A 24004-nucleotide genomic window follows, 5' to 3' on the forward strand; every position below is an offset into this window, starting at 1 on the left:
CTCATGACCCATTCTTTGCGGTTCCTGGTCTGGGAACTGGGGTGGAGAGCAGAGGCTGCTGGAATGGCGCTCTAATAAGCAGCTGTCCCAAATGGACACAGAAACCTGGCATGGTAAGAATCTTAGGCTAATCCCAGCCACTAGCCAGCCACCACATCCCATGCAGCCTGCGACATTGTCTCTACCTCAGGCATTATTAGAAGTGCGTTACCTAGTTTCCAAATATGTAGGGCTCTTCTAGTTACCTAGTTGTCCTTGACCTGTTACTTAACTGCTCGGTGCACAGAAAAATGCTTTATGGGATTTCATTCCCTTGAAGTCTGTTGAGAAATGCATATTCTTTATAATCCTCAAAACTATCCTACAAGGAAGATATTTTTATTCAAATGAGGAAACTGAAGTTCAGGAGGTTAATTCACATGCCTAAAGCAGCTCTCTGGTACAGTGCTGAAGACGAAATCTGAAAGGAGCCCTCTGACTCCAGTGCCCCACTCCACTCTCCACACATCATGGTAGAAAACAAACACAGCAAATTCCATGTTACGTATATTTTAACACAACAATAATAAATAAACCAAACAAAAACAAACTGAGCACAATCTCATTTTGTGTCAGTATAGAGGATCCCTTACTATATATGAGCAGAGACAATCTTTTGATTTATGTGTAAGCTTAACAACATACTTGGTCACTAATACAAACTTTATTCGTGTGCCTCTCCCAACAGCTCATTTTTATACGTGATTTCCAACTGTGGGAACTTGTCCATTTTTGTTTCACCTGGAAATCCGCCAAGTGAAGCTGTGTGGACTGCTACATTGTTATGGGACTTATAAAATAATTCCCTTCTGGCTCAGCTGATTTTTCTTATGTTAAATTCTAATCCAAGTCAAAAACTTTTCATAACAGTCTCTTGTTAGAAAGTAAAAGGTTAATAAGTCCACCCTGAGTTTGATTTAAACCAAAAATGCAGCGTGCCTCCCACACTCAGAGATCAGAGATTCTTGATTAGAACTCAGAGATCCCCATCGGGATTTGCCCAGGGTGACACAGCTCACTGGGAAGAGGCAAGTGCAGACCTCTGAAGACCTGCAGAGACAAGCACAGCATCATCTGACCTCTTAAGAAAGGGAAGACTCCAATGCTCATTACCCCCTTTCCCTCCAGGTACGTGTGCTAAATGGTACAGGGGCTCAGCCACTCACGATTTGTGTGCCTTTGACCAGGTAATGTATTAAGCCTCAGTATCTTTATCTAGAAAACGGGGGGATAACACCAATACCTCAAAGACTGTTGTGAAGACTGCGTGTGCAAAACCCTTTGCACAGTAGCTGGCAGAGTGAGGACTAAATCAATGTTGGCTTTCTGAATATCACCAGATAGGAATCCCTTAACCTTTGCCTTTGAACCTCCAAAGTCCTGTCCTCCTCAGTCCATCTCTCTCTGCATAAGCCCTGTCGATTATTTTTTTTTAAGACTTTATTTATTCGCCAAAGAGAGAGAGAGGAAAAAAAAAAATACACAAGCAGGGGGAATGCCAGGCAGAGCAGGAAGAGGGAGAAGCAGGCTCCCTGGTGAGCAGGTAGCCTGATGTGGGACTCGATCCCAGAACCCTGAGATCATGACCTGAGCCGAAGTAGATGCCTAGCCGACTGAGTCACCCAGGCATCCCTAAACTCTCTCAATTCTTTCAAATCTCTGTAACTTAGTCAATTTCGTATATTTAGGGGCCTTGAAAAAGGGTATAGAGTCTGGTTTCCCTTCCCCTAGGTCCTGTCAGAACAGTAATTACTAAAGCCAATCACAGAGCAGGGGTCACAAGTCAAGCCTGTTGGTCCTGGATTTAAATCCCAGCTCAACCCTGTACTATGTAAAGCACAACTTCTTTGTCCTTCAATTTCTCCATGTTAACAACTTACGATAAATTAACTCACAGGTTAGGTAGTGAGAATGAGATGAGAGAACACTATGTGTTTGGCACAGAGCAACTAAGACTTCCAAGACTGTTTAGTCTTGGAAGGCCTATGGAGGTCTGGTTCAAACCCTTTATTTGGACTCATTTAGTTAAGGGAAGTCCAGAGGCGAGGCAAGCTGCCCAGTGTCACCCATCATTAAACCTATGATGAAGCATATGCCCTATTAATAAATGTTTGCTGTTTTTGACCACTTCCTGCCACACTGCTATGAATTCATCAGGTTGCATTAGGAGGAAAAAAGTAAGTGCTCAGTTCTTAAGAAAGCATATTTCACATTGCTTCTATTAGATGGACAAAACACCTGAAAGGGAAGATGTTGCTGATGTGGCAGAGAATTGGTGGCAACTACATGGCAGAAAGAAGCAGACTCGGGAAACAAGAGCATCGATGCTGATGGTTCCTCTGCTCTCCTGCATTCATCATTTGCATTCCCCTTTGTCGCCACCAACCCAACGGAAGGGAATGCACACCTCTGAGGCCAAATTCAATTTCAGCTGCTCTTCAAACTCAATTTCAGCCCAAGTCTATCTGTTCAGAGCCAAGCAGAAGCCTTCTGCTGATGGACAGGCATGCACGAGCTGCAGAGCCCTCAGAGTTTGACTGACCTGTGGGTAGAAGGCAGACGATGCTGTGCGCGGGCTGCGGACAAACTCCATAAAGAAGGCCCCGTCCTGAAGTCAGAGGAGGAGGAAGCAGCGATGGCAGCAGCAAATGCAAGGGAGCGAAGGGACGAATGTGGACCCGTGGTGAACCATCAGGGGAAAGAGAAGGGTATGAAAGAAAAAAATAAAAATAAAAACAAGGAGGGAAGGAGAGAAACAGGGGCACATGAGGGGAATGGAGAGAAAACAAAAAGAGAGAGAGAAAGCGGGGGGGGGGGGGCACGATCCACCCAGAAAGACTATATCCAAATGCAAGCATTAGCAGGAACTCACACCTTCCCAGGCAGAATGTCCCATCTGTGTGGGAGCAAACACAGGGATAGAAGGTGTGTCCAAGCTCCCTGAGGTCTCATCAGAGCCTCACTTGGATGTTGCACCCTCCCACATAGCTCTGAACTTTCTTCAGACCTATGTCAAGGGAGAGGAAAAGGCCACAGAGCTGCTTGGTGAGGAGGTGGGGGAAAGCCTGTAGGGGTCACTTCCTGGCCTCCCACCTGGCTGGGTGACCAGCAGCCCTCTTGGGGAGATACAGAGGTTTGAGGTCTTCAGTTAATAAACACGGCAGCCAGATGGGAGAAAAGGATTCAATGCAGGCAAAGGTGGGATCCAGAAGCAGCAATACCTTCTCCTCCACTGGTTGTATAACAAAATAACCAAGAAGCTGAAATACACATAGTGTCAGAAACATAAGCACTCATAGGATGGGAGAGGGGAGGTGGGAGAGCTCTCAAGCTGCCTTCCCTGCTGAACCCTACCCTTGTGGGGTACAGGATTCCATGTATTTGAAACAAAAATGGCTTTCCCGAAGACCCCTCCTTCCATCTTTCTTAAATCATTAAGTGTCCTCTTGTCCCTTCCAAATACTTTTACTTTTTCCACATTATCACTGAAATTCAGAAATGGCACTTGATAAATCTGAAAGTCTGCTTTCTTACAACTTTTCTCCAATTCTCAAAGTAGAATCACTGAACTATGTGAGGGTCCATTTCATCCATACTGCTGCCATTTCCCAATCAACCACTTTGAAGTCAAGTAAAAAATCATGGGAATGTGTGGCTGTGGAGATGCAAGTTCAGGGACCACTCTTCGCCTCCTAACACAAGATGCTGACTGGAGACACTGTTGGCATTTCTGAGTATGTCACCCAGAGGTCTTCCCTTTGACCATCTCATAAGACCTTCACTTCCCTTTGATTGCTTGGGGATCTACATCGGCCACAAATGATAACCATCCATGTGGATTTTTAGCATTCATTTGGAAAATGAGAAGAATGTTCTGAACAGCAATCTAATATTTGGCCATTGGTGCATTTTAACCTTACTGCTTGTGGTTCTATAAGTTCTCTACTTCTCAGGCCTGTCCCAGGGACTAGTTCTAATCCTCAAAGACAGCAATAAGTATGGGTAACAGCTAGCGGGCAGCACACAGGGCGCCTTTGCAATCTCATTGTTTCATCTGTGTCCCTTCTCCACTAGAACACAGATAATCAGACGGGCTAATGCTGCTGAGATTTACGTAGACGTGAAAAGATTCTTTCTTAACTGACAGATCATTCCTTATGCAGAGACTGCATATCCTTGGGACTGTACGTAAAGTCACTTCCTAGAGCTGGGTGAGCAAACTACAGCCTGCAGATCTGGCTACTGGTTTATTATAATTTCTGAGCTAAGGGTAGTTTTTAAAATTTTAAATGAATATAGAAGTACCTACATTAAAAAAAAAAATGCCTACATAATACCCTTGATCTTGCCTCTTGGCTCACAAAGCCTAAAATATTTATTTAGATTTGACAACCTCTGGTCTAGAGAATATATAAGCTGCCTATAGTCTCAGATGATACTCTTTCTCAGATTTTAATCCCTCCATCCTCATGGGATATATTTATCCCAAAGAAATAAAAAGAGATGTGGTCAAATAATTATGTGCAAGGGTGCTGTTTGCAGTATTATTTATAATTGTGATACAGTGCAGAATAACGGTAAAAATTTAAGGAATAATTACCAAAATTCTTTTTGGTAAAGAAACCATCTACACTTTTAACAAAAAAGTAAGTTATAAATGAAGGTCTATCTATATGATGAAATATTGTGTATTTTTTTAAAATCATGTTTTGAAAAAATAGTTAACTGACTAGGACATTTTTAAGATATGGAAGTGAAATTTAAAAATACAAATACATATACAGACTTATAAGCATGCAAGTTGGCCACAGTTTTGAAAAATAAAATACATCTATTGAATCTCCTTCATCTTCTAGTGATAGAGACCAGATAAGACAATGCATAGTCAGCTCACCTTGACTCCCATACCAGATGATCTCACATTCTGAATTTCCCTGAATGAGTAGACAGAGCCAAGTGTATCGGTCTTAAAGGATACAAAAAGCCTGACCTATGGAGTTTTGTACTTACTATTCTATAGGAGAGGCCCAAGGCCCCATATTTAGATCTTTTCCCCCACAGGATGCCTCCATTTGACTATATTTCTCAGTTTAAGCAAACAGATAGGAATTTCTTTATCAAAGAGTGAGCTCTCATAGGAGCTACCCCACTAGCTTTCTACCTCCTGTCTGGGAGAGCCAAAGATGTAGCTGAAGGAAAACCAGATGGCCAATTTCACAGCTCAAGCCAGATCTTGGGACCTGACCAATATAGTTTAGCCTGACTGTGTTATATCTGCATTTATCTAGCAGCTAACTTCCTTACAACTTCGAGCAGAAACGGCTTCTACAGAAATGGCAATGCTTAAGAGGATTCAGGGTAGAATTCATCCAAATCCTCAGCACATTCATCTCTGGATTCGAATCACTCTTCATTTTCTTCTCCACTTCGGGTCCCTGAGAGCACAAGGCAGCTCCCTGCTGGAGTGGTCCCCTTTACCTTTCGTGGGCTGTCCACGTAGGTGGGAGTCATGGCAACGTTGCTGCTCTCAGCTGGCTGGGAGGAGCTCTTGGCACCATGCACAGCTGCCTGCTGTTCTCCTAAACACCTGAAAGATGGAAAAACACGCCTGTAGCTTGCTGAAAGCCCCTGGTAAAGGGCCATGTCAGCCAAGATGAAATGAAGACAGGTCAGCTGTCACCTCTGAAATATAGACTTCTGCTTTGTTTCTCTTTCAGGCCCAACACAATACCCTTAACTGCATTCATTTTCCTGGACAATCACCAGTCCCCCAAGGTAAATAAGAAAAGAGCCCAATTTAAGAAGCACTATGGCAGTACCTATTACTTTGAAAAGTGAAGTAACATGGTGTGAGTGGCTCCACCCAAGAACACCATTTTTTTAATCCACTGGGAAGACTTGTTCTGTTTGTATTAAATATACCAGCAGAAGCACATTCTGAAACTTAGGGCTGCATTAACGTGGCATAAACTAGATGGGGAAATGAATTGACTCCCCATACATTTCAAAGGTTTACATGTTAATTTTTCAAATGCACACACTTGATATCCTTGCCCCGCCCCCCAGCCACACAAATCTAACAGAATCTAACAGACACTATTTCATAACCAGAGACAACAATGGTTTCTTAGAACATCTTATCCCTCTCAGCTCTGATGTACATAAAAGTATACTTCCACGTTTATTTTCCTTCTATCTGTACTAAAAATAACTATGAGCTATCATAACTTAAATGTTCCCCCAAATTAGACTGCTTCAACACATCACTGAATTTTTGTTTGGAAGATTCCAGAAGTCTCACGTTATATATAGTCTTAAATCTTCGTTATTATTGCAAAATATACTTCCTGCAGTGGGCACTGTCAGGCACTGCCCAGGTCCCTCTGCTGTGGCCTTGCTGTCATGGTAGCTGGGCATACTGTCCAGCCAGCTCACCTGTCAGCCCCTTCGGGGACAGCCCCAACTGCACAGCAGCCTGTTCAGGCTCTTGCCACACCACCCAGAGCAGCCCATAGACAATGAATGATCCATGAGGAAGTGTGCAGGTCTGGCTATGTTGGTCCACCTGGGCTCATCTCTGAAGGCTGTTCTAGCTCCAGAGGTGGCCCAAAGCTGTCCCTGGGGCTATGCTGCACCTGGGCTTCTCCCTCAGTCCACTCTTGCTTCCTACACATGCTTATCCCACTGACTCTCCTCAATAAACATCTTGCATGGGGAAAAAAAAAATCCTGCATGTTAAACTCCATCACAGTCTGCCTCCCCAAGAACCCAGTCTGTAAGACTTCCCTACTCTCAAATTCTGACATGTTTGTTACAGATTGTCAAGTAATCTCATACCAGAGATTAAAAATCAGTTTCCATGGTAACCTGTTACACTCTTTTTTTTTTCTTCTAGTTTTTATTATGGAAAAATTTCAAACACAAGTAAAAGAGCTAAGATAATGATTCCCTACAAATTATATACTTAGGGCCAATTATGACTCATCTCTACCCTTTAGCTACACATCCCAATTATTTTGAAGCAGAACTCTCACATATTATTTCACCCATTAAGAACTTCAGTATGCACTGTATCCCTAAAAGAAAATAACTTGTGAAAAAACACAACCACAACTCCAATACACTTGAAAATTTTTAATTTTCTAGTATCAAGTATTTCCTCAACTGTCTCCCAAAAATCACTTGTACAGTTTGTTTGTTCAAAGCAGGTTTCAACTAAGGTTCCTACGTTGCACTAAGTTATGTCTCTTAACTCTCTTTTAAGGCATAAGTTCCTCTTCATTTCTCTTTATATCTTTATATCTTTATTTATTTATTGAAGAAAGTAGCTCATTTGTCCTGTAAATTCACATAGCCTGGATGGGCTGATTTTTCTCCCTTTACTGTTTATCATGTTCCTCTGTGCCTTCTACCTCCTGAGAACTAGAAGTTTTATCTAATGGCTTGAGCAGATTCAGGTTCAACTTTGGGCAAGAACTCCTAAGTGGTGTTGTGTACTTCTATCTGGAGGCCTGAAATGTCTGGCCCTCTCTCTCTCTGGTGGTATTAATGGCCACTGGTGAACGCTGTTAGATCCAGAAGTTCATTAAAGATCAGACATGGTAATAGTCTATCATTCCTTCTGTACCTATGAGCTCTAATACTGAAAAAACACAAACCTCCCTACACCAATTACTTTGTTACTCTGAGGTGTAATTCATAGAGGAAAAGCAGAACTAATGCTCAATTCTTTCCCATGTCCCTACACCACACTGTCTCTATCACACTGAAGTGTGTTTTCCTCTGAGCTTCATTCACAAATGCACACTGTGACATTCTCTCGTACTTCCCCAAGGCTGCAGGGACAGGAAGCCCTGGTTACCACCTCCCACCCCCTCCCATGTCCCCTCAGATGCACATGACAATTCCCATTTACTGAGTTGTCTTCCTTGTGGGGACCTGTGGACTAGGAATCAGGGATTCAGAGGCGAGTAAAACCCTGTTTGGAGGCTCCTTGTCTGATGGCTCAGAAGAAGGGGACCTGCCCGAAAACGAGCAGTTCTACTATACATATGTATATGTGAAAACATACAGAGAGACACGCTGCCTTCTGCTGGGATGGGGTTGCCGGCCAAGCCTCTATGGAAGCAGTGACAACTGCTTTTTGGTGGTTTCTGCCCTGACTTAGCTGTCATCAGGTTATGCTCATCTATTAAGAGGAGCAGCTGGGCCAGCACCAGCTGCCCAGACTGGTCCCAGTCATGAAGACAATGGGCAGAAGGCTGAGACTTTGGGGGCCTCTGTCTTCCACGAGAGTCTGACTAAACATTGACCCCAGATACAGACTAGAAGAGAAACGAAAGAAACACAGTTTATGGTTAAGATGGCAGGACTATAGATGAAATTTTTTAAAATTCTTTTCCATATCGCTATAGCATTGTTTTTCATAATAAACAAAATTGGATCTGCTCAGTGCAGCAAAAGCAAAAGAAAAGCGCACAAATAAAAAATGCTATGTGAGCAAACATTATATAAAGGTCTGGCTCCCTCTGCTCTACCTCCTGCACTGAGAAAATGCAGCAAGTCACCCAAGAGCAGTCATCTGGGGAGAGAATAAGTCTTGGGTCTCTCTGTCCTGCCTATTCCTGGGGGTTTAGCTGAGAGTCTCTCCCTACACATGGGGGGGACACTCCCACCCCAACTACCCTGCTTCTTCCAGGCTGAGCAGAAAGCTGCTCCTTGGAGCATACTAAATGGTGACTCACTGACAAATTAAAATAAGATCCCCACCCCCACCCCCAGCTTCACACCCCTCCCAGCAACATATGTTCCTTGTTCTTTTTTCTAGCAGGAAAGATCTGTGATTAGTTATAGGGAGGACCTGCCAGGCTGAGTTCTGAGCTTTTCCCTTGGTCAGACGAAGGTAAGAGGACCCAGTTCCCTCAGTAATGAGCCCAGCCTACATGTGCTCTCTTCCTCTCATTTACCACCCCAGTGTCCCCGCCAGGTTCCCTTCTCTCCCTGTCTCCCTTCCTTTCCTTCTTTTTTTTTTAATCACTGTCTCTCCATCTTCTGTGGCCTTTTGCCTGACTACTGAGAGCCTGCCAAAGAGTCTCTGTCTCTTGAGGCCCACGTCCCAGGCCTTCCTATACATGGGGCTCATCTCTGAAAACACTTCTGTCAAAGACACTGACTGGATATTTCATGCTATTAAGGAATGACTATAATCTTTTAGACAAATTACAGTATTGGGACTTTTTTTAAAGGGGTACTTCTCTTTCAGTGATATATACCGAAATATTTTAAATAAAGAGATATGATGCTTGAAATTTAATAAAGAATAAAAAGGGAAGGTGAGAACAAGCGGGATATAAATGAAATAAGACTGGCCATGAGTTGATAATCATCAAAGTTGCCATGACAGGTAAACAGGGATTTATTATACTAGTCTACTTTATCTGTTTGAAATTTTCCATTAAAATAAAACAAAAAAACTTGCAAAGGATCCCTCTTGCTATGAGAACATGCAAGGATAGCTTGGCATCCATGTTCCCACCTGTCTGTCCAACTGCAACTCCACTATGCCTCAAGGTCACTCGACGTGACACGTGGAAAGCCTAATGGACACAGGTACCTGCTGGACACCACATGGCCTCTCACACCAGAGAGACAAGGTCTAGCCTCCCCTAACACCTATACAGGGACCCCCCCCTATCCCTTCCTCTATCATTCCATGACTATTTACTGTGCACATCCTATATTCCAGGCACAACACACAGCCTCTACTCTCAGAGCACAGGCAAGCCAGGGGGAACATGAGTAAACCCTGGTAGAATTCTGGTAAAGGCTCTGATGCATGTTGGCCCGAGATGCTGGGAAGCACAGAATCTGAGTTGGCTGGGAGGACAGAGGGGCAGGAAAGGCTCCTACAGTGGGTGCCACCTGCACACAGAGGTATTTTCTCCTCTTGCCCAAGTTCCCCCCTTGTCCCTCTGTATAGATACTTCCTTTCCTCCAAGGCCAACTCAAATCCCCCCTCCTGTGATGCTGTCACTGCCCTCCCAGGCAAGATATGGCCCCACTGGCATCCTGGGAAATGGAGTGCTTACTGTTTATGAAGGGACCACACAAATGCCTAGAGAAGCTAGCCAGGTCACATGCCTGAGGGAACAGGGCAAGCCCAAGACCAGAGGGTGTGCTGGTTTTCCAATAAACCAGGGGGCATGTGCCCATTCTAAAGCACCAGTCCTCCCATGGCGGGGTAGGCACGTGAGTATGCATGCAGCACTATAACTGAGGCTCTTCTATTTCTCAAAAGATTGGATTTTATCTATTATCTATAATACAGTGTTGTGTATATTGTCTATAATATATGGTTTTACATATAATATAATCATGTATCATGTTGTGTATACTATATAATTTCCTGTAAAATCCAGATTTGTATTCAAAATCTCCAAACTAAAAAATGTGGCTCAGCTATTTTAAAAATATTTTGGGCCTTTACGGCAGTGAAACTACTCTGTAACAGTAGCTACATGTCATTATAAATTTGTCTGAAATCCACAGAATATACACTGGATGATGATGATGTGTCAACGCAGCTTTGTCAATTCTAACAAACGGACCACTCTGGAGGGTGGTGTTGACAATGGAGGAATCAACGCAGGTGTGGGTGTCAGGGTGTACATGAGAAATCTCTGTTCCTTCCATTCACGTTTGCTTTGAACCTACAACTGCTCTAAAAAAATAAAATCTATTAAAAAAGAACAAAGAAACAAATAGAAACCTCACTTTGTGGGCCAAAGAAAATGTATCTGTAGCTCAAATTAAGCCCCAGACTGCACGCTTATAATGTCTGGCATATTTCATGTTATTTGACACTTACCAGGTATTAACCCAGCTTTCTGGCTCATGTATGCATCTTTTTCTTAATTTCAGGCTCCTTGCAGATAGAAATCGTATTTCACCCCCACTCACAAGGTGGGGCACTGAAAACCTGTGGAGCCTGTGGGGTGGGGATGAGTCTCTTCCCAAGCAGGCACTTACTTCTGACTGGCTTCCATCTCCAACAAGGCGGACAGAGCTGAGGTTCCCTTCTTCCCAACAGGGGGGCCGGCCGACTCAAGGGAGTGTGTGGCAATGGGCCCGGTCATCTGTAAGCCTTTCATGGTGGTCCCTTTCTAAAGCAGACAAGAGGAAATAAGGCCATCAGCCCAAGTGGGCTCCCTCAGTGGATGCCACTCACAGCCCAGAGAGTGCCTCCTGCAACTGCTGTGCGTCAGGCCCTCTGGGAATCCAATTCACAGAGGCGAGCAACACAGACCCTTGTTATTCGGTAAATGCTGAAAACTGCTTTTTTGCTTAAGCTGAAGGCTTGAATGCCTACTGACTCAAAATAAACTGCCTCTTTGAGGTGGAGTCCACAGATTTTTTCACCCTTGTCCTGGATCTAGGAAGTAAATAATGTTTTATCTAACTCACAGAAGAAGAAACTGAGTCCCAGAGAAGTTAAGTGACTTATAGTGAATCCCACTGGAGCTGGAGGTCAAGCTCTAATCATCTGGTTTCAAGACCAGAGCTCTTTCCACCATGCAGAGTCTTTAGGAAATCTTTTCTTTCTTTCTTTTTTTTTTTGAAATGTTTTCCGTCATAGGCAAGGCTGTGGACAAAGGGTAGCCAGTGTATGGGGAAGAACACTGAACTTGGGGTTAAAAACATAAGTGATGATGCAGTTCTACTCACACTAAAAAGGAATGAACTACTGAGATGAGTGAAAACTTGGATGAATCCCAGAGGCATTGTGCTGAGTTAAAGGCGGCAGTTTCCCAAAAGATTATATTATGTGATTATGTGCATATGACTTTTGGAAAAGACAACAGTATAGTGACAGAGAACAGATCAGTGGCTGCCAGGGGTTAGAGATGGGGCAAAGTGTGAGATAAAGGGTAGCATGAGGAGTTTTTTGGGGAAGTGATAGAACTGCTCTGTATCCTGATTATGTGAGTCTATATATTAAAAAAAAAAAGTTAAAATTTATAGAACTATACATACACACACCCAGAATTCCGGCTCTGCCCTTTATCGGATGGTGTCCTCAGCCATATCCCCACCCCATGGGCTTCAGTGTCTTCCCTGGGTAGTGTGTGGGTGAATGAATGCTCAAGGTGCTGGAAATTCTAAAAGTGATACAACAGTAAGCAAGTATTGCTGCCATTACCCTCTTAAGTGACTTTTACTCAGTAACCCAGCAGAAGCCACTGGGCTTGACATGAGGTCTCACCTGGGAAGCACATGAAGGAGCTGTGTGTCCTCAGGGCCACAGAACACTGCCATTGGCCGCCTGGTACCCTATCCCTCCCTCCTTCACCCTACACTGGAGAACACACTGTTTTAGATTTAAAATAAATTGTAGAGTAAATAAACTGGCCAGAGAGAGGCCCCTAAGATAGGAGGAGACCAAGCACAGTCCCCAAGGGGCCTACACAGCCCTACCCGCATCATGCGATCTGAGCGATGTCTCCTGCGGATTCGGTTCAAACCCTCCACGAAGCGGATAAACCCATCCAAGAGCTGCCATTCCTCCTCATCTGCCCGGGGCCTGTCCCCATAGATGTCGCAGTGGGCTTCCCCTTCTGTGATGCGCTTTGTGGCAGTGACACAGGCTGGTAGCAGCAGGAAACGGGTCCTCCAGAACTTCAGAGACTCAATTAAGCTGTGAAGGGCCAAAGGGAGAAAAGGGGGTGGTGGTGAACAAAAGCAGGTAATGCAAGCACTCTCAGAACACTGGGGGGGCTCAGTCGGTTGAGTGTCTGACCTTTGGCTTCCACTCAGGTCATGATCTCACGTTCATGAGATCAAGCCCTGTATCCAGTAGGGAGTCTGCTTCTCTCCCTCTGCCTCTCTAAAAAAAATTAAAAAAAAAAAAAAAAAAGGCACCCCCAGTGAAGGTCCCATCTCTAGCCTGTCCTTGGAGCATGTATGTAAGGGGTCCTCTCCCCTTGAGTACATGTTTGTCTAATATTACATCTCATGGCTTCATTTGAAACACAGCTCTAGAGGAAGATCACAAAGGGTACTTTTAATTTACATCCCAGAGATGTCAGGACAGTTCTGTACACCCAGACCCAATGGAGTTGTGGCTTTTTATCACCACAATCTTAAATCACACATAACAATTAAAGATAAAAAATGAGATACCACAGGTAGTTAGGAAAAGGTTAAGAACATGATCTACACTGACATTCCATCGAAGAGGACTTCATCACTGAGGTTTCTGTCATTTCATGGTAAAATGTGCATAACAAAATGTACTATTTTAACATCCTTCAGTGTACAATTCTATGCCATTAAGTACACTAATGCAGATGTGCTTTTGTTCTTCCGTGTTTTCTAAAACAAACATCATCTTGTAATCAGAAACAAAAGGACAGACATGTTCAAAGTCAGGCACACACAAGGTAGCTGGATGGAAAGCCAAAGTATGTTCTCTGACCTGAAGTCCTCAGAGCCGGCAGAACAGATATACTGATCTAAGTAATTCCACTTGTACTCCTCTAGCCGCTCATGGGAGAATTCCACCCAACAAGAGACAAACTCTGAGTCCGAGTGGGAAGGGCAGAGGCTGTAGGTATAGTGGATCTGGGCAGATTCATAAGGGTACCTGAAAAACAAAGGGCATGCCCAGAAGTCCAAAAGAAAATCACTACCTTCCCACCCCTTTCCATCTCAATACAGTTAGCACCATCCTTGGCATTCAATCCTCAAGTGTGGTAACCAACTCATCTCCTTTCTTAAACTCTGTCATTCTTTTATCCTCTCATTCTTTATTTCTAATGGGCTTGCTAAGAAGCTAAACATTACAAGCTGAGTCAAATCCCTTTTAGAGGCAGGTGAACTACAACAGTAAATAACCCTAGAAAACAAAATAGTAATTCTAAGAACAGGAAAACCAACCACTCAACCTGTGTTGGTTTTAATAATGTGTCACAGAATTCACTAGGTGCACAGCAGGCATTATAAACAGAAGTTAGGATATGGAAACAATTCAGGACAGTAGCAGAAAACCTGAGATTTCCAAGGAAGGACTCACTTAGGAAGGTAACGTGTCACTGTGATCATCTTATCCTTCAGCGTCACTTTGTGGAATGTTCTGCCCATACTCAGCCAATACTGATCCTCCTCCTCAGGTCGGTTTCGGGACACAAGGCCTAATAGAGGGACGGGGTGGAATCATTTCCTCTATCTGGTTGAGGTTCATTCCTTTAACAGACAGTAACTTCTCTTCCATATACAGTCAGAAAAGGAAAAACAAAAGAAGCAACTTTTTCTCTTGAGGAACAGTTTCCTGGAAAAGACTTATTCTTGGTTAAAAAAAAAAAAAAGTCCTGAAGTTGGCAGAATTTTCTGTTACTAAGCCAGCCAGCAGCAGACAGAGCCCAGAAGTGCTGACAGCATCCAGAAGACGCACTCAAAGGTGAACAGCCTGACTCCTCAGCCTCTGAGAAGGAAAAGTTCTGGATTAGATGTTAATGGGCCAAGAGTCAACTCTGGGACTGAAATGGACCTCCACTCTGCTCCCGCACAAGCTGCCACCCTGGCAGTTGAGGTCTTCACCCCAGGGTGGCGGCCAACCTGGCATCAGCTTCAATGACTCCCACAGCCTGCTTCTGTCTTAAAGAACTTTTTTCTCCAAACATTGGCTCCTATTGCTTTTTTTCTGCCTTCTCTTCCTGGGCCACAATCAAGATCATATGGGTTATTTAAGGTCACCGTCAAATGCCACTTCCTCCAGAAAGCTAGCAGATCCCATCCCGCCGACTGAATTCTACTCTAGATGTGGCTCCCCATGTGTGTATCTCACACCCTGCAAACTGGAAGTTCCACAAAGCCGGGGTCCAAATCTTGTTTGTCTTTAAATTTTCCAGAGCACCTGGCAAAGTGCCATGCCCACAGCAGGTATTTGAAAACATTAGTTGAACTGAGTTGGGCATCAGAAAGAGGGAAGTTATGAGGAATCAAGAAAAATACGAGCTCTCAAGAGAGTAAAACTAGTGCCTCAATAGACAAGGGAGCCAAGACAAGATTCCCAGGATCTCAAAATTAAAGGCTCCTCTTGTGTAGTTCTGAGAGACAGTCACACAGCGCAAGCAGCATGGGAATTGTTAGGACAAGAGAAGACAGCAGAGGCTGTGGAAAATTTTCTAGGTGACAGTGAGGGGCACACTTGTCTAAAAGAGGTCAGGCTTTGACTCAGAGGACCCTGGGTTAAACCACAGCACTTCCATTTGCCAGTGGTGTAACCTTGGATGTCAATCTCAGGGTCCTGGGATCAAGCCCCACATCAAGCAGGGAGACTGCTTGTCCCTCTGCCCCACCCCCCCACCACACAATCTTTCTCCCTCTCTCTCTCAAATAAATAAAATCTTTAATAAAAAAGAAAGGAAGGGGGCGCCTGGGTGGCTCAGTGGGTTAAGCTGCTGCCTTCAGCTCAGGTCATGATCTCAGGGTCCTGGGATCAAGTCCCGCATCAGGCTCTCTGCTCAGCAGGGAGCCTGCTTCCTTTCCTCTCTCTCTCTGCCTGCCTCTCTGCCTACTTGTGATCTCTCTCTGTCAAATAAATAAATAAATAAATCTTTAAAAAAAAAAAAAAAGGAAGGAAGGAAGAAAGGAAAAAAGAGGTCTTGCCCCCCATCCCTGCATTGTTCTTTCTTGCAACCCCCTGTTTGCTGTCAGGAAGTCATGGAACAATGTTCACGAGCACCTAGCATAGTACCGCCCCCACTCTAAATTAGTTCCTGTTTTTATTCTGCACAGCACTCTTTACAACCTGTGATCAAATAAATACTTGTGGTTTATTAGTTCAACCACTGTCTCATCCAGTAGACAATAAACTTTGAGGACAGGGCTGTTCTGTTCACTACCAGAACAGTGTCCCTCTCATAACCGGTAGTCAACAAATCTTCAATCAGACACAATGTCACTTATAATTACTTTTCCAGTAATTATAACAACAATGATACCATTTCTGTTACTACAGAAATAAAAGGATTAAATTTATTGAAGAAGAAAAGTAGCCAGAAGGGGTCTTCTATAGACTCTAGCTAACTAGCCATGACACAAGGTTCATTTATCAGCCAGAGCAGAACTAGATGCCAGAGGAATTATGAACCACTAAGGGACACTGATCAGCTACTCTAGAGAAAAGTAGGTAGGATGGCTGGACAGGGCCATTGACACTAAAGGTGAATTCATTCCACTATTCTTGGGATAAAGGACAAAATCATGTGGCCTTGTGAGGCCTCGGTCTCCTGACATGTCTGAATATATCTCTAGCTTGCTTCCTGTACTCCACCCCACCAGTCTTCATTTGAGTGCCCAGAAAGTGTCACGGTGCCTCCCACCACTCGGCCTTTGCACATACTAATCCCTCTGCCTGGCATGCTCTTCCTACCTACTCCTGCCCACCACTCCCAAACTGCTTCTCTTCCAAGTAACTCCTACACATAGTTTAGGTCTCACCTCAAACATCACCTCCTCAAGGAAGCCATCCCTGACCCTCTAGACCAGATTAAGTCCTGTATTAAATATACTCATAGCCCTTTGGTTTTTCCCTCACAATCTTTATCACAATGAGGAATTATATTTCAAGTTTTACTAATGTTATTTTTCCTCACTGGGAATGTTATTTTCCTCACTGGGCTGTAAGTACAAGGACACTGTTGAATGAATGAATGAATAAATGGTGATTCATTCATTCATATATTTATCAACCCATTTTGCTGTATACCAGGCACAATCATTTTCATTGCAGGAGATAAAAACATGAAGATGAAAGAGTCCTGGCACTCAGGAAGATTAATATTCAGTGCAGTCTAGACATGAAAAGAAGGCAACAAGTGATAAATATCATAATGGGTTTTCAAACAACATCCAGAGGGAGTCCAAAGCCTCATCATAAGCAACAACTGGTCCATCCAGGACCACCAAGCTCCCCATCACACTGCTTTGATCCTCTGGCCCGAAGCACTTTAATGGGGCCAAAGATATCTGAGGCTTTGGACTGGGAGTTTAGAATGGGGACGCTCAGTAGCTATAAAAAGAAAGTGGGAGAGTAATGGATTGTCCTGGGAAGTGATCACTGCTTTCTGATCCTAAGCACCCACACTTTATTCTCTCTACCTGACTTATTTTAGAAAAACTCTCCAGAGCCTGGCTGAGCCTCAAATGGCCTCACTGAGTCTCTGTCACTTATTAGTCTCTACTACTCACAGATGATCCATTATTGCTTCATCATGCTAAGCTTCAGTGACAAACAAGAGAAGATGCAGCCAGAATGGGGTGGGGGAGTATAAATTCCAGGTTTAAGTAACATCTGAGAACCTGCTGTGTCCAGGACTTGTGCTAGAAATAAATATCGGGTCTAAAATATTCGCAACGTACATTGATAGGTTAGGCCTGGCTCAGGTGCCTGCTACTCCTAGGTGCTGCCAAAGCCAGGCTGTGACATTCCTGAACTGGGTCACACCCCTTCCTTAAAAGGAGAGCAGTAGACTAAAGAGAGCTTTAAGATAAATATGGGTGTAGCAGACTTTATTCTTCATGTAGAAAGAAAAAATGTTGTGTTGAAAAGTAATTCTCTCCTGGATTTATCTATTCCCTACTATCTTGAGAACCTACTTACATGAATTTAGTAGAAAAGAAAAAAATCCAAGTCCAAAGAGAACAACTCACCTCGGCTATAGAGCGGGCTGCTGCTCAGTGGGGGTGGGACAGTGGGGTTGGGCTTCGGTGCCTTGGGCTGCACTATGATTTGGTAGCCCTGCATGAGACGCTGGCAGATGAACTCTTCAAACACCTGCTGGGCCGTCATCTGCACACCCTCCTCGTCCCTCCTGAGAAAACAGACGGTTGTTCACATGGACATGCTTGGTCCAGGGCGAAGTGACACTCAGTCCACACTCCCATCCTCTGTTTTGCTTTGACTCCACAAGCCAGCCCTGATAAGCACTCCATGGTGATTCATAAAACTAACAATCTAAAAGCCAGTTTGGGGAGAAATGATCATTTCAAAGACGCAGAGGAAGAAGGCAGGGAATAGCTAACAGCTGTTCCTAGAACAGCTCAGATAGCTAATCTTAGGAAAAAAAGATCCTATCTAGTGGGTCCAGAGCAATTGCCACAGAAAAATGTGAGAAAGCACCCATGAGGAGAAATGGTTAGAGAAGGCATGTACACAGAACCCTAAAGGAAAAAAAGGACAGTTTTTACTTCATGAAATTCTCTGAACAGAAAAGGAAGACATAGGTTTGAGAATGCAGTGTTTGGACACGCATCCAAAACCCTCCTCTGACACCAACCTGTCGATGTCTGCTTCTGGAAGGAGATCGTAACAGCCCTCCGTGTAGTCGTTCTGCAGGCCCTGGCGGTCGGGGAAGTAGTCGGTGGTGAGGGGGAGGCACGCCGGAGTAGTGAGAGATTTCCAGTCCACTCCAACTGTGCAACAGAAGCCTGGCACTACAGGGGGAGCAGACAGTGTCAGAACTGCCTCGTGTAACAGAGGAGAAAGGCATGTGTGGTCACCAGGGCAGGTGTGGGACATGGGCGGGGCAGGAGGGGAAGGAGTTCACAGTGAACAGTGACAAAATGGCCAGGAAAGGGGATGAAGAAGGAAAGGGGTGGGGGGGAGAAAGAGAGAAACAGAGTTTGTTAGACAATGCAGTGCACGTGCTCCTCCAATCCCATCATGCAAATGGGATTCACAGCTGGTACTCATTTTCTGCTGATCTTAAGCTACAGCCACAATGCCAGTGAGGTTACTGCAGGGCAGCGCAGGCAGAGTTACATGTCAAAGCAAATCAACATTCCAAGAGTTCCAGCCAGAGCCTCTCTGGAGGACTACAGAGTGGCTGGTGGGGAAAGAAGAGCTCAGCCTGATTTGGGAGCGAAGAGCACATGGTAGCAGAATTGAGGAATACTTCCAGAATTGCAAAAGTAAGCCACAGATCCAAAAGGGTAGGAGAAGTCAAAGAAGGATGTCTGGGAAAGTTACAAGGCCAGGACTTCAAGAGACAGAGTTTAATGATCTAGAAAGGAAAGCTGCAATCAGCAGAGCGGGCCCAATCACACGGGTCTGCCCTGAATTGCCTGATCTTTGGTTAAAGCAGGGTTTCTTCACCTTGGCACCACTGACATTTTGGACTGGGTAATCCCTTGTCATGGGGGGCCGTGTTTTGTATTACAGGATGTTGGACAGCATTCCTGGACTGTACTTACTAGATGCCAGTGGCATCTCCTGGGTGTAAATACCGAGAATGTCCGCAGTTGTTGCCACATATCCCCCTGGGGAGCAAAAATCCTTCCCCAGTTGAGAATCACTAATCAAGGTAATAGGGCAGTTATCTCTTTAAATAATTTAAGCAAAGATTATTTTTCAAATCTCTAGACAAGGGAGCAATAGGAAACAGAAACACTCCATGCCTTTCTTTGCCTCTGAGTCTCAAGCAAGGGACGCCTTCAACACTGTATCTTTTGTACAGTGCTAATGTGGCTCACAGCGCGATACACCCCTGTTGTCTCATCAGCCCTCACATGGCCACCCTGGAGCAGGGACTGCAATACCATCAACCCCTTTAAACACCTGGCCAGGCCAAACCTCCCAGAGGTTACTCGATCAGAAGCCTCTCTGCTTAGGGATCTTCCCACCATGCAGTGACAGAGACACACATACTAGCCAATACAACAGAGTCCCATTTAAGCAGAGTTAAAGGACAAGAAAAGGACCCGTATGCTAAGTCATAGTGGGAGACAAGCCCCATGTAGCCACCACCTTGGGAAAGAGGATTTGACCTGCAAGAGGCCTAACTCCAAGGTCTACACAAGTCTGAGTATTTTGTTTGTGTGTTTGAATTCTATCTTACTGTGGTAAGCTCACTTAACATGGGAACTCTCTTTAAAAATGTTTAAATGTACTACACAATATTGTTAACTTGGGCACAGTGTTGTACGGGTCTCTAGAATTATTCATCATGCATAACTGGAACTTTACACCACTGATCAGTACCTCCCCATGTCTGCCTCTCCTCACACCCCATTCCACACTCATTCTACGAGTCTAACTATACATAGGCCTCGTTAACTTATTAACACTTTCAGAATTGAAAACACAACCCAAAAGAGCCTAACTGATCACCCCAATTTCCCTAAATGGCAGATGAAGGGGTGAATTTGTTTCTACTTCCTTGTTAGGACCAGGAGCAGAAGGAAGACACCAGATCAAAACCACAGTGGGAAGCCAGAAGCACAAGGCAGTTGTATCTTCATGCCCTCTTAGATTGTTCTGGCTCTCGTTAGCGTCCTATCCCTCAGGATCATGAACATCTTTCAGAAATGTTTTCTGCTGGGCACACACCAAGACACAGAGAATTCAAATGCATGGTCCCAAATCCCACGGTGAGAAAGCTCCTGATTCTTAGTTTAATGGTGTTCTTTCCCTGGGAAAAGACTGTGGTCTCTTTTCTAACTCCAGCAACTTCAGGCCCTATAAAGAGGGCCTTTGAGGAGGACCCACATCAAAACCATTAACAATGATAAACATGGATTACAAAATCCAGTCCTAGGGTTGTACAGAAGTAACAGGTTCATCTATTCATTGCTGGAAGCTTTCTGGAAAATAATCAGCCTGCCAACTGTACTTTGGGGAAAATATATTCTAAGGATGTGAAGGGAAAGAAAAGCTATACCCACTGCATCATGCATTACACCTGCATTCTACATTATTGCTAAGAAACTAGAAACCACCCAGATGGTCACCAATAATGAATGATTATTCAAACTGGGATGTATTGTGTTTAACACTGCTATTAACACTGCTATTAAAAAGGGCCCTGAAGAGGCTGGGTGGCTCAGTTGGTTAATCCACTGCTCAGGTCATGATCCTAGAATCCTGGCATCGAGTCCCACATGGGGCTCCTTGCTCAGCCAAGAGCCTACTTCTTCCTCTGCCTGTTCTGCCTGCCTCTCCCCCTGCCTGTGCTTGCTCTCTCTCTCTCTCTCTGACAAAGAAATAAAATCTTCAAAAAAGGGCGGTGGGGGGTGGGGGGTAGGAGGGGCTGAAGAAAAAGCAGAAGGATTATTATGTTAATCATAAGCCAGGGGAAAAAGACTCAATAATATATCTCTACTGGTTATAGCTAAGTAAAATAAAGTCAATCAGGTGGTAGGATTTACGCTGTTACAGATATTGAGATGTGTTCTTCCTGCACAGATGTTTCAACAGATAAAGATGATTTTTTTTAAAAAATGCAACCCAGTCAAACAATTTCAACTACAGGTATACAAACAATTCCAGTCCCTCTTATTCCTTTGTTCCCCAGAGCCATCACAGAGCCTTTAAGGGCTAAGGCCAGCTCTGGACCAGCATAAGGACCTCATGGGAATTCCGTTACCCTTCCCACATGCCCTGAATCACATTCCAGAACAGGTTATCTGGCCCCTCTCACTTTCCATTGGAGAGGCTGCCGAGTATTCCCTTACCACACTGCCTTCTGGTACCCCAGAGATGTGTAGACTGCCTATAGGGTTCCCCTTGTTTCCTTATGCTCTGATCACCTCCACCCTGACCCCACCCTAATCAGCTGCCCCCTCTTACTTGGGTCTGGAGAGGTAGAAACACTGTCCTCTAGGGAATCCTTATTCTGAGTCCTAGGATTCATACCTATGGAAAGATGAAAACAGGTTGTTTTAATAAGGCTCATTCTGCAGAAAAAATGTTATGGCCAGTATGGTTGAAAGAACCCAAAGTTATAGCTAAAAATAAAAATGTGAATCAAGTACAAGTTTTATGCTGAATATTTCAAATAGCTTTTATAAGAGTCAATCCAAGAAAAATGAACAATCTAAAACTTGAAAATAAGCCAAAACTTTACTCTGAGATTATCAATACCACTCTTCGCCCAATGACAGTTAGCATTCACATACATGTGCATGCACACACACAGACACACACACACACTGGCAAAAAGCAACCCACCACTTATTTTAAGAAAATGGCCACATTTCAGTCATTTCAACTAACTGGAGAAAACTTTAGCAAATATAAAATGACCCACTTAAAGTTCATTTCACTCATCAGTCATCCTTATCATCTGGATTTTTCTTCTCCAAATCTTGGTTTTCTGGAATATGACCTAGGACACATCAAAACTCACCACTTTAAGGAAAAACAATGATTTTCCCTATAGGGGGTCTGAAAGGAAAAACAGAAAGATTCTTTGAAATGCAACTTATTGCCTGAAAAGTAACAGAATTAATTTTAAAGTACATATCAATATTTAAAGGTCCCTTTCTAAATATATATTTACTAGAAAATTATGATACTTTAAAAAAGATTGAAAAAATCCTCACCCAACTGTCAACAGTGGCTATCTGCAAGAAAAAGGTGGAGGAGGTACTGGGAGGTAAACCAGAACTCGTATTTTTTATTCTAGATATTGTGTGTCATGTGACTCTTTTATAACAAGAATAAATATGTATAAATCCCTTATGGAATCTCTGAAAAGACAAGCCACGATATGGGAGAGAGCATCTGCAAATCACTTACCTGACAAAGGACCTGACCCTGAATATATAGAGACCTCAAAACTCAAGAACAAGAATAAAATAACCTGAAGAGAAATTGGGCCAAAGATTTGAAGACTTCACCAAACATATTCAGAAGGTAAAAAAGCACAGGAGACGATGCTCAACATCCTCAGCCACAAGAGAAATTACCTCTACAGACCTCTCACAATGTCCTGAATGACAAGTCATGCCAAGTGTGAATATGGATGTGGAGCCATGGAAAACCTTACACATTGATGGTAGAAATGCACAATGGTGCACCACTTTGGGAAACAGTTGGTTTCTTTAAAAGTTAAACAGACCAAAAAAAAACAAACAAACAAACAAACCAGACAGGGGCTCCTGGCTGACTCAGCTGGAGAAGCACGCAATTCTTTTTTTTTTTTTAAAGATTTTATTTTTTTATTTGACAGAGATCACAAGTAGGCAGAGAGGCAGGCAGAGAGAGAGAGAGGAGGAAGCAGGCTCCTTGCCGAGCAGAGAGCCCAATGCAGGGCTTGATCCCGGTACGCGTGATCATGACCTGAGCTGAAGGCAGCGGCTTAACCCACTGAGCCACCCAGGCGCCCCAAGAAGCACGCAATTCTTGATCTCGGGGTCCTGAGTCTGAGTCCCATGTTGGGTGTAGAGATTACTAAAAAAAAATCAACTTTAAAAAAAAAGTAAAATTAATCTCTCTAATATGAGGAATTTGAGAGGCAGGGTGGGAGGTCTGGGGGGTAGGGAAGGAAAAAAATGAAACAAAATGGGATCGGGAGGGAGACTCAATCTCACTAAACAAACTGAGGGTTGCTGGGGGCAGTGGGGGGAGGGATAGGGTGGCTGGGTTATGGACATTGGGGACGGTATGTGATATGGTGAGTGCTGTGAAATGTTGAAGCCTTACGATTCAAAGACCTGAATCCCTGGGACAAATAATACATTATATGTTAATAAAAATAATTAATAAAAAAAAGAAAAAAAAAGAATGAATGAATGAACAAAGAAAATTTGGCAAAAAAAAAAAAAAAAAAAAAACACAAGTAAAATTAATGGGGCGCCTGGATAACTCAGTCAGTTGAGTGCTGGACTCCTGAGTTTCAGCTCAGGTTGTGATTTCAGGTTGTGAGATCAAGCCCCAAATGAGGCTCCACACTCAGGGCAGAGTCAGCTTGAGATTCTTTGCCCCTCCTACTCTCTCCCCTTCTCCTCCCCCTGCTTGCAGGCACACACATGCTCTCTAAAGATAAATAAATAAAATATTTTTAAAATAATAATAATAAAAGTTAAAAAGATATTTACCATCTGACCCAGCAATTCATGCCTAGGAAATTACTCAAGAGAAAAAAAAAAACCAATGTTTACAAAAACCTGTTCTGTAAATGGC

General features: G+C 43.7%; 1 protein-coding gene across 35 annotated transcripts in view; it reads right to left on the minus strand.

The window, feature by feature from the left end:
- Positions 1 to 24004, minus strand: part of DEPDC5 (DEP domain containing 5, GATOR1 subcomplex subunit) — a 137205-nt gene that overhangs the window by 31082 nt on the left and 82119 nt on the right. For 8 of the 35 annotated variants that reach the window (XM_082697822.1, XM_082697836.1, XM_082697823.1 and 5 more), the window contains 9 exons: positions 21668 to 21733; positions 18378 to 18561; positions 17752 to 17912; positions 14111 to 14228; positions 13514 to 13681; positions 12514 to 12733; positions 11068 to 11201; positions 5518 to 5626; positions 2582 to 2647 (listed from right to left, as the gene is read on the minus strand). In XM_082697822.1, coding sequence (XP_082553948.1) covers positions 2582 to 2647; positions 5518 to 5626; positions 11068 to 11201; positions 12514 to 12733; positions 13514 to 13681; positions 14111 to 14228; positions 17752 to 17912; positions 18378 to 18561; positions 21668 to 21733 — 1226 coding nt within the window. The remainder of the gene's footprint in view (positions 1 to 2581; positions 2648 to 5517; positions 5627 to 11067; positions 11202 to 12513; positions 12734 to 13513; positions 13682 to 14110; positions 14229 to 17751; positions 17913 to 18377; positions 18562 to 21667; positions 21734 to 24004) is intronic. The other 27 variants (XM_082697816.1, XM_082697825.1, XM_082697838.1 and 24 more) reach the window with 5 other exon arrangements.

This window comes from Mustela nivalis, assembly GCF_964662115.1.
Source record: "Mustela nivalis genome assembly, chromosome: 14".
Taxonomy (NCBI): domain Eukaryota; kingdom Metazoa; phylum Chordata; class Mammalia; order Carnivora; family Mustelidae; genus Mustela; species Mustela nivalis.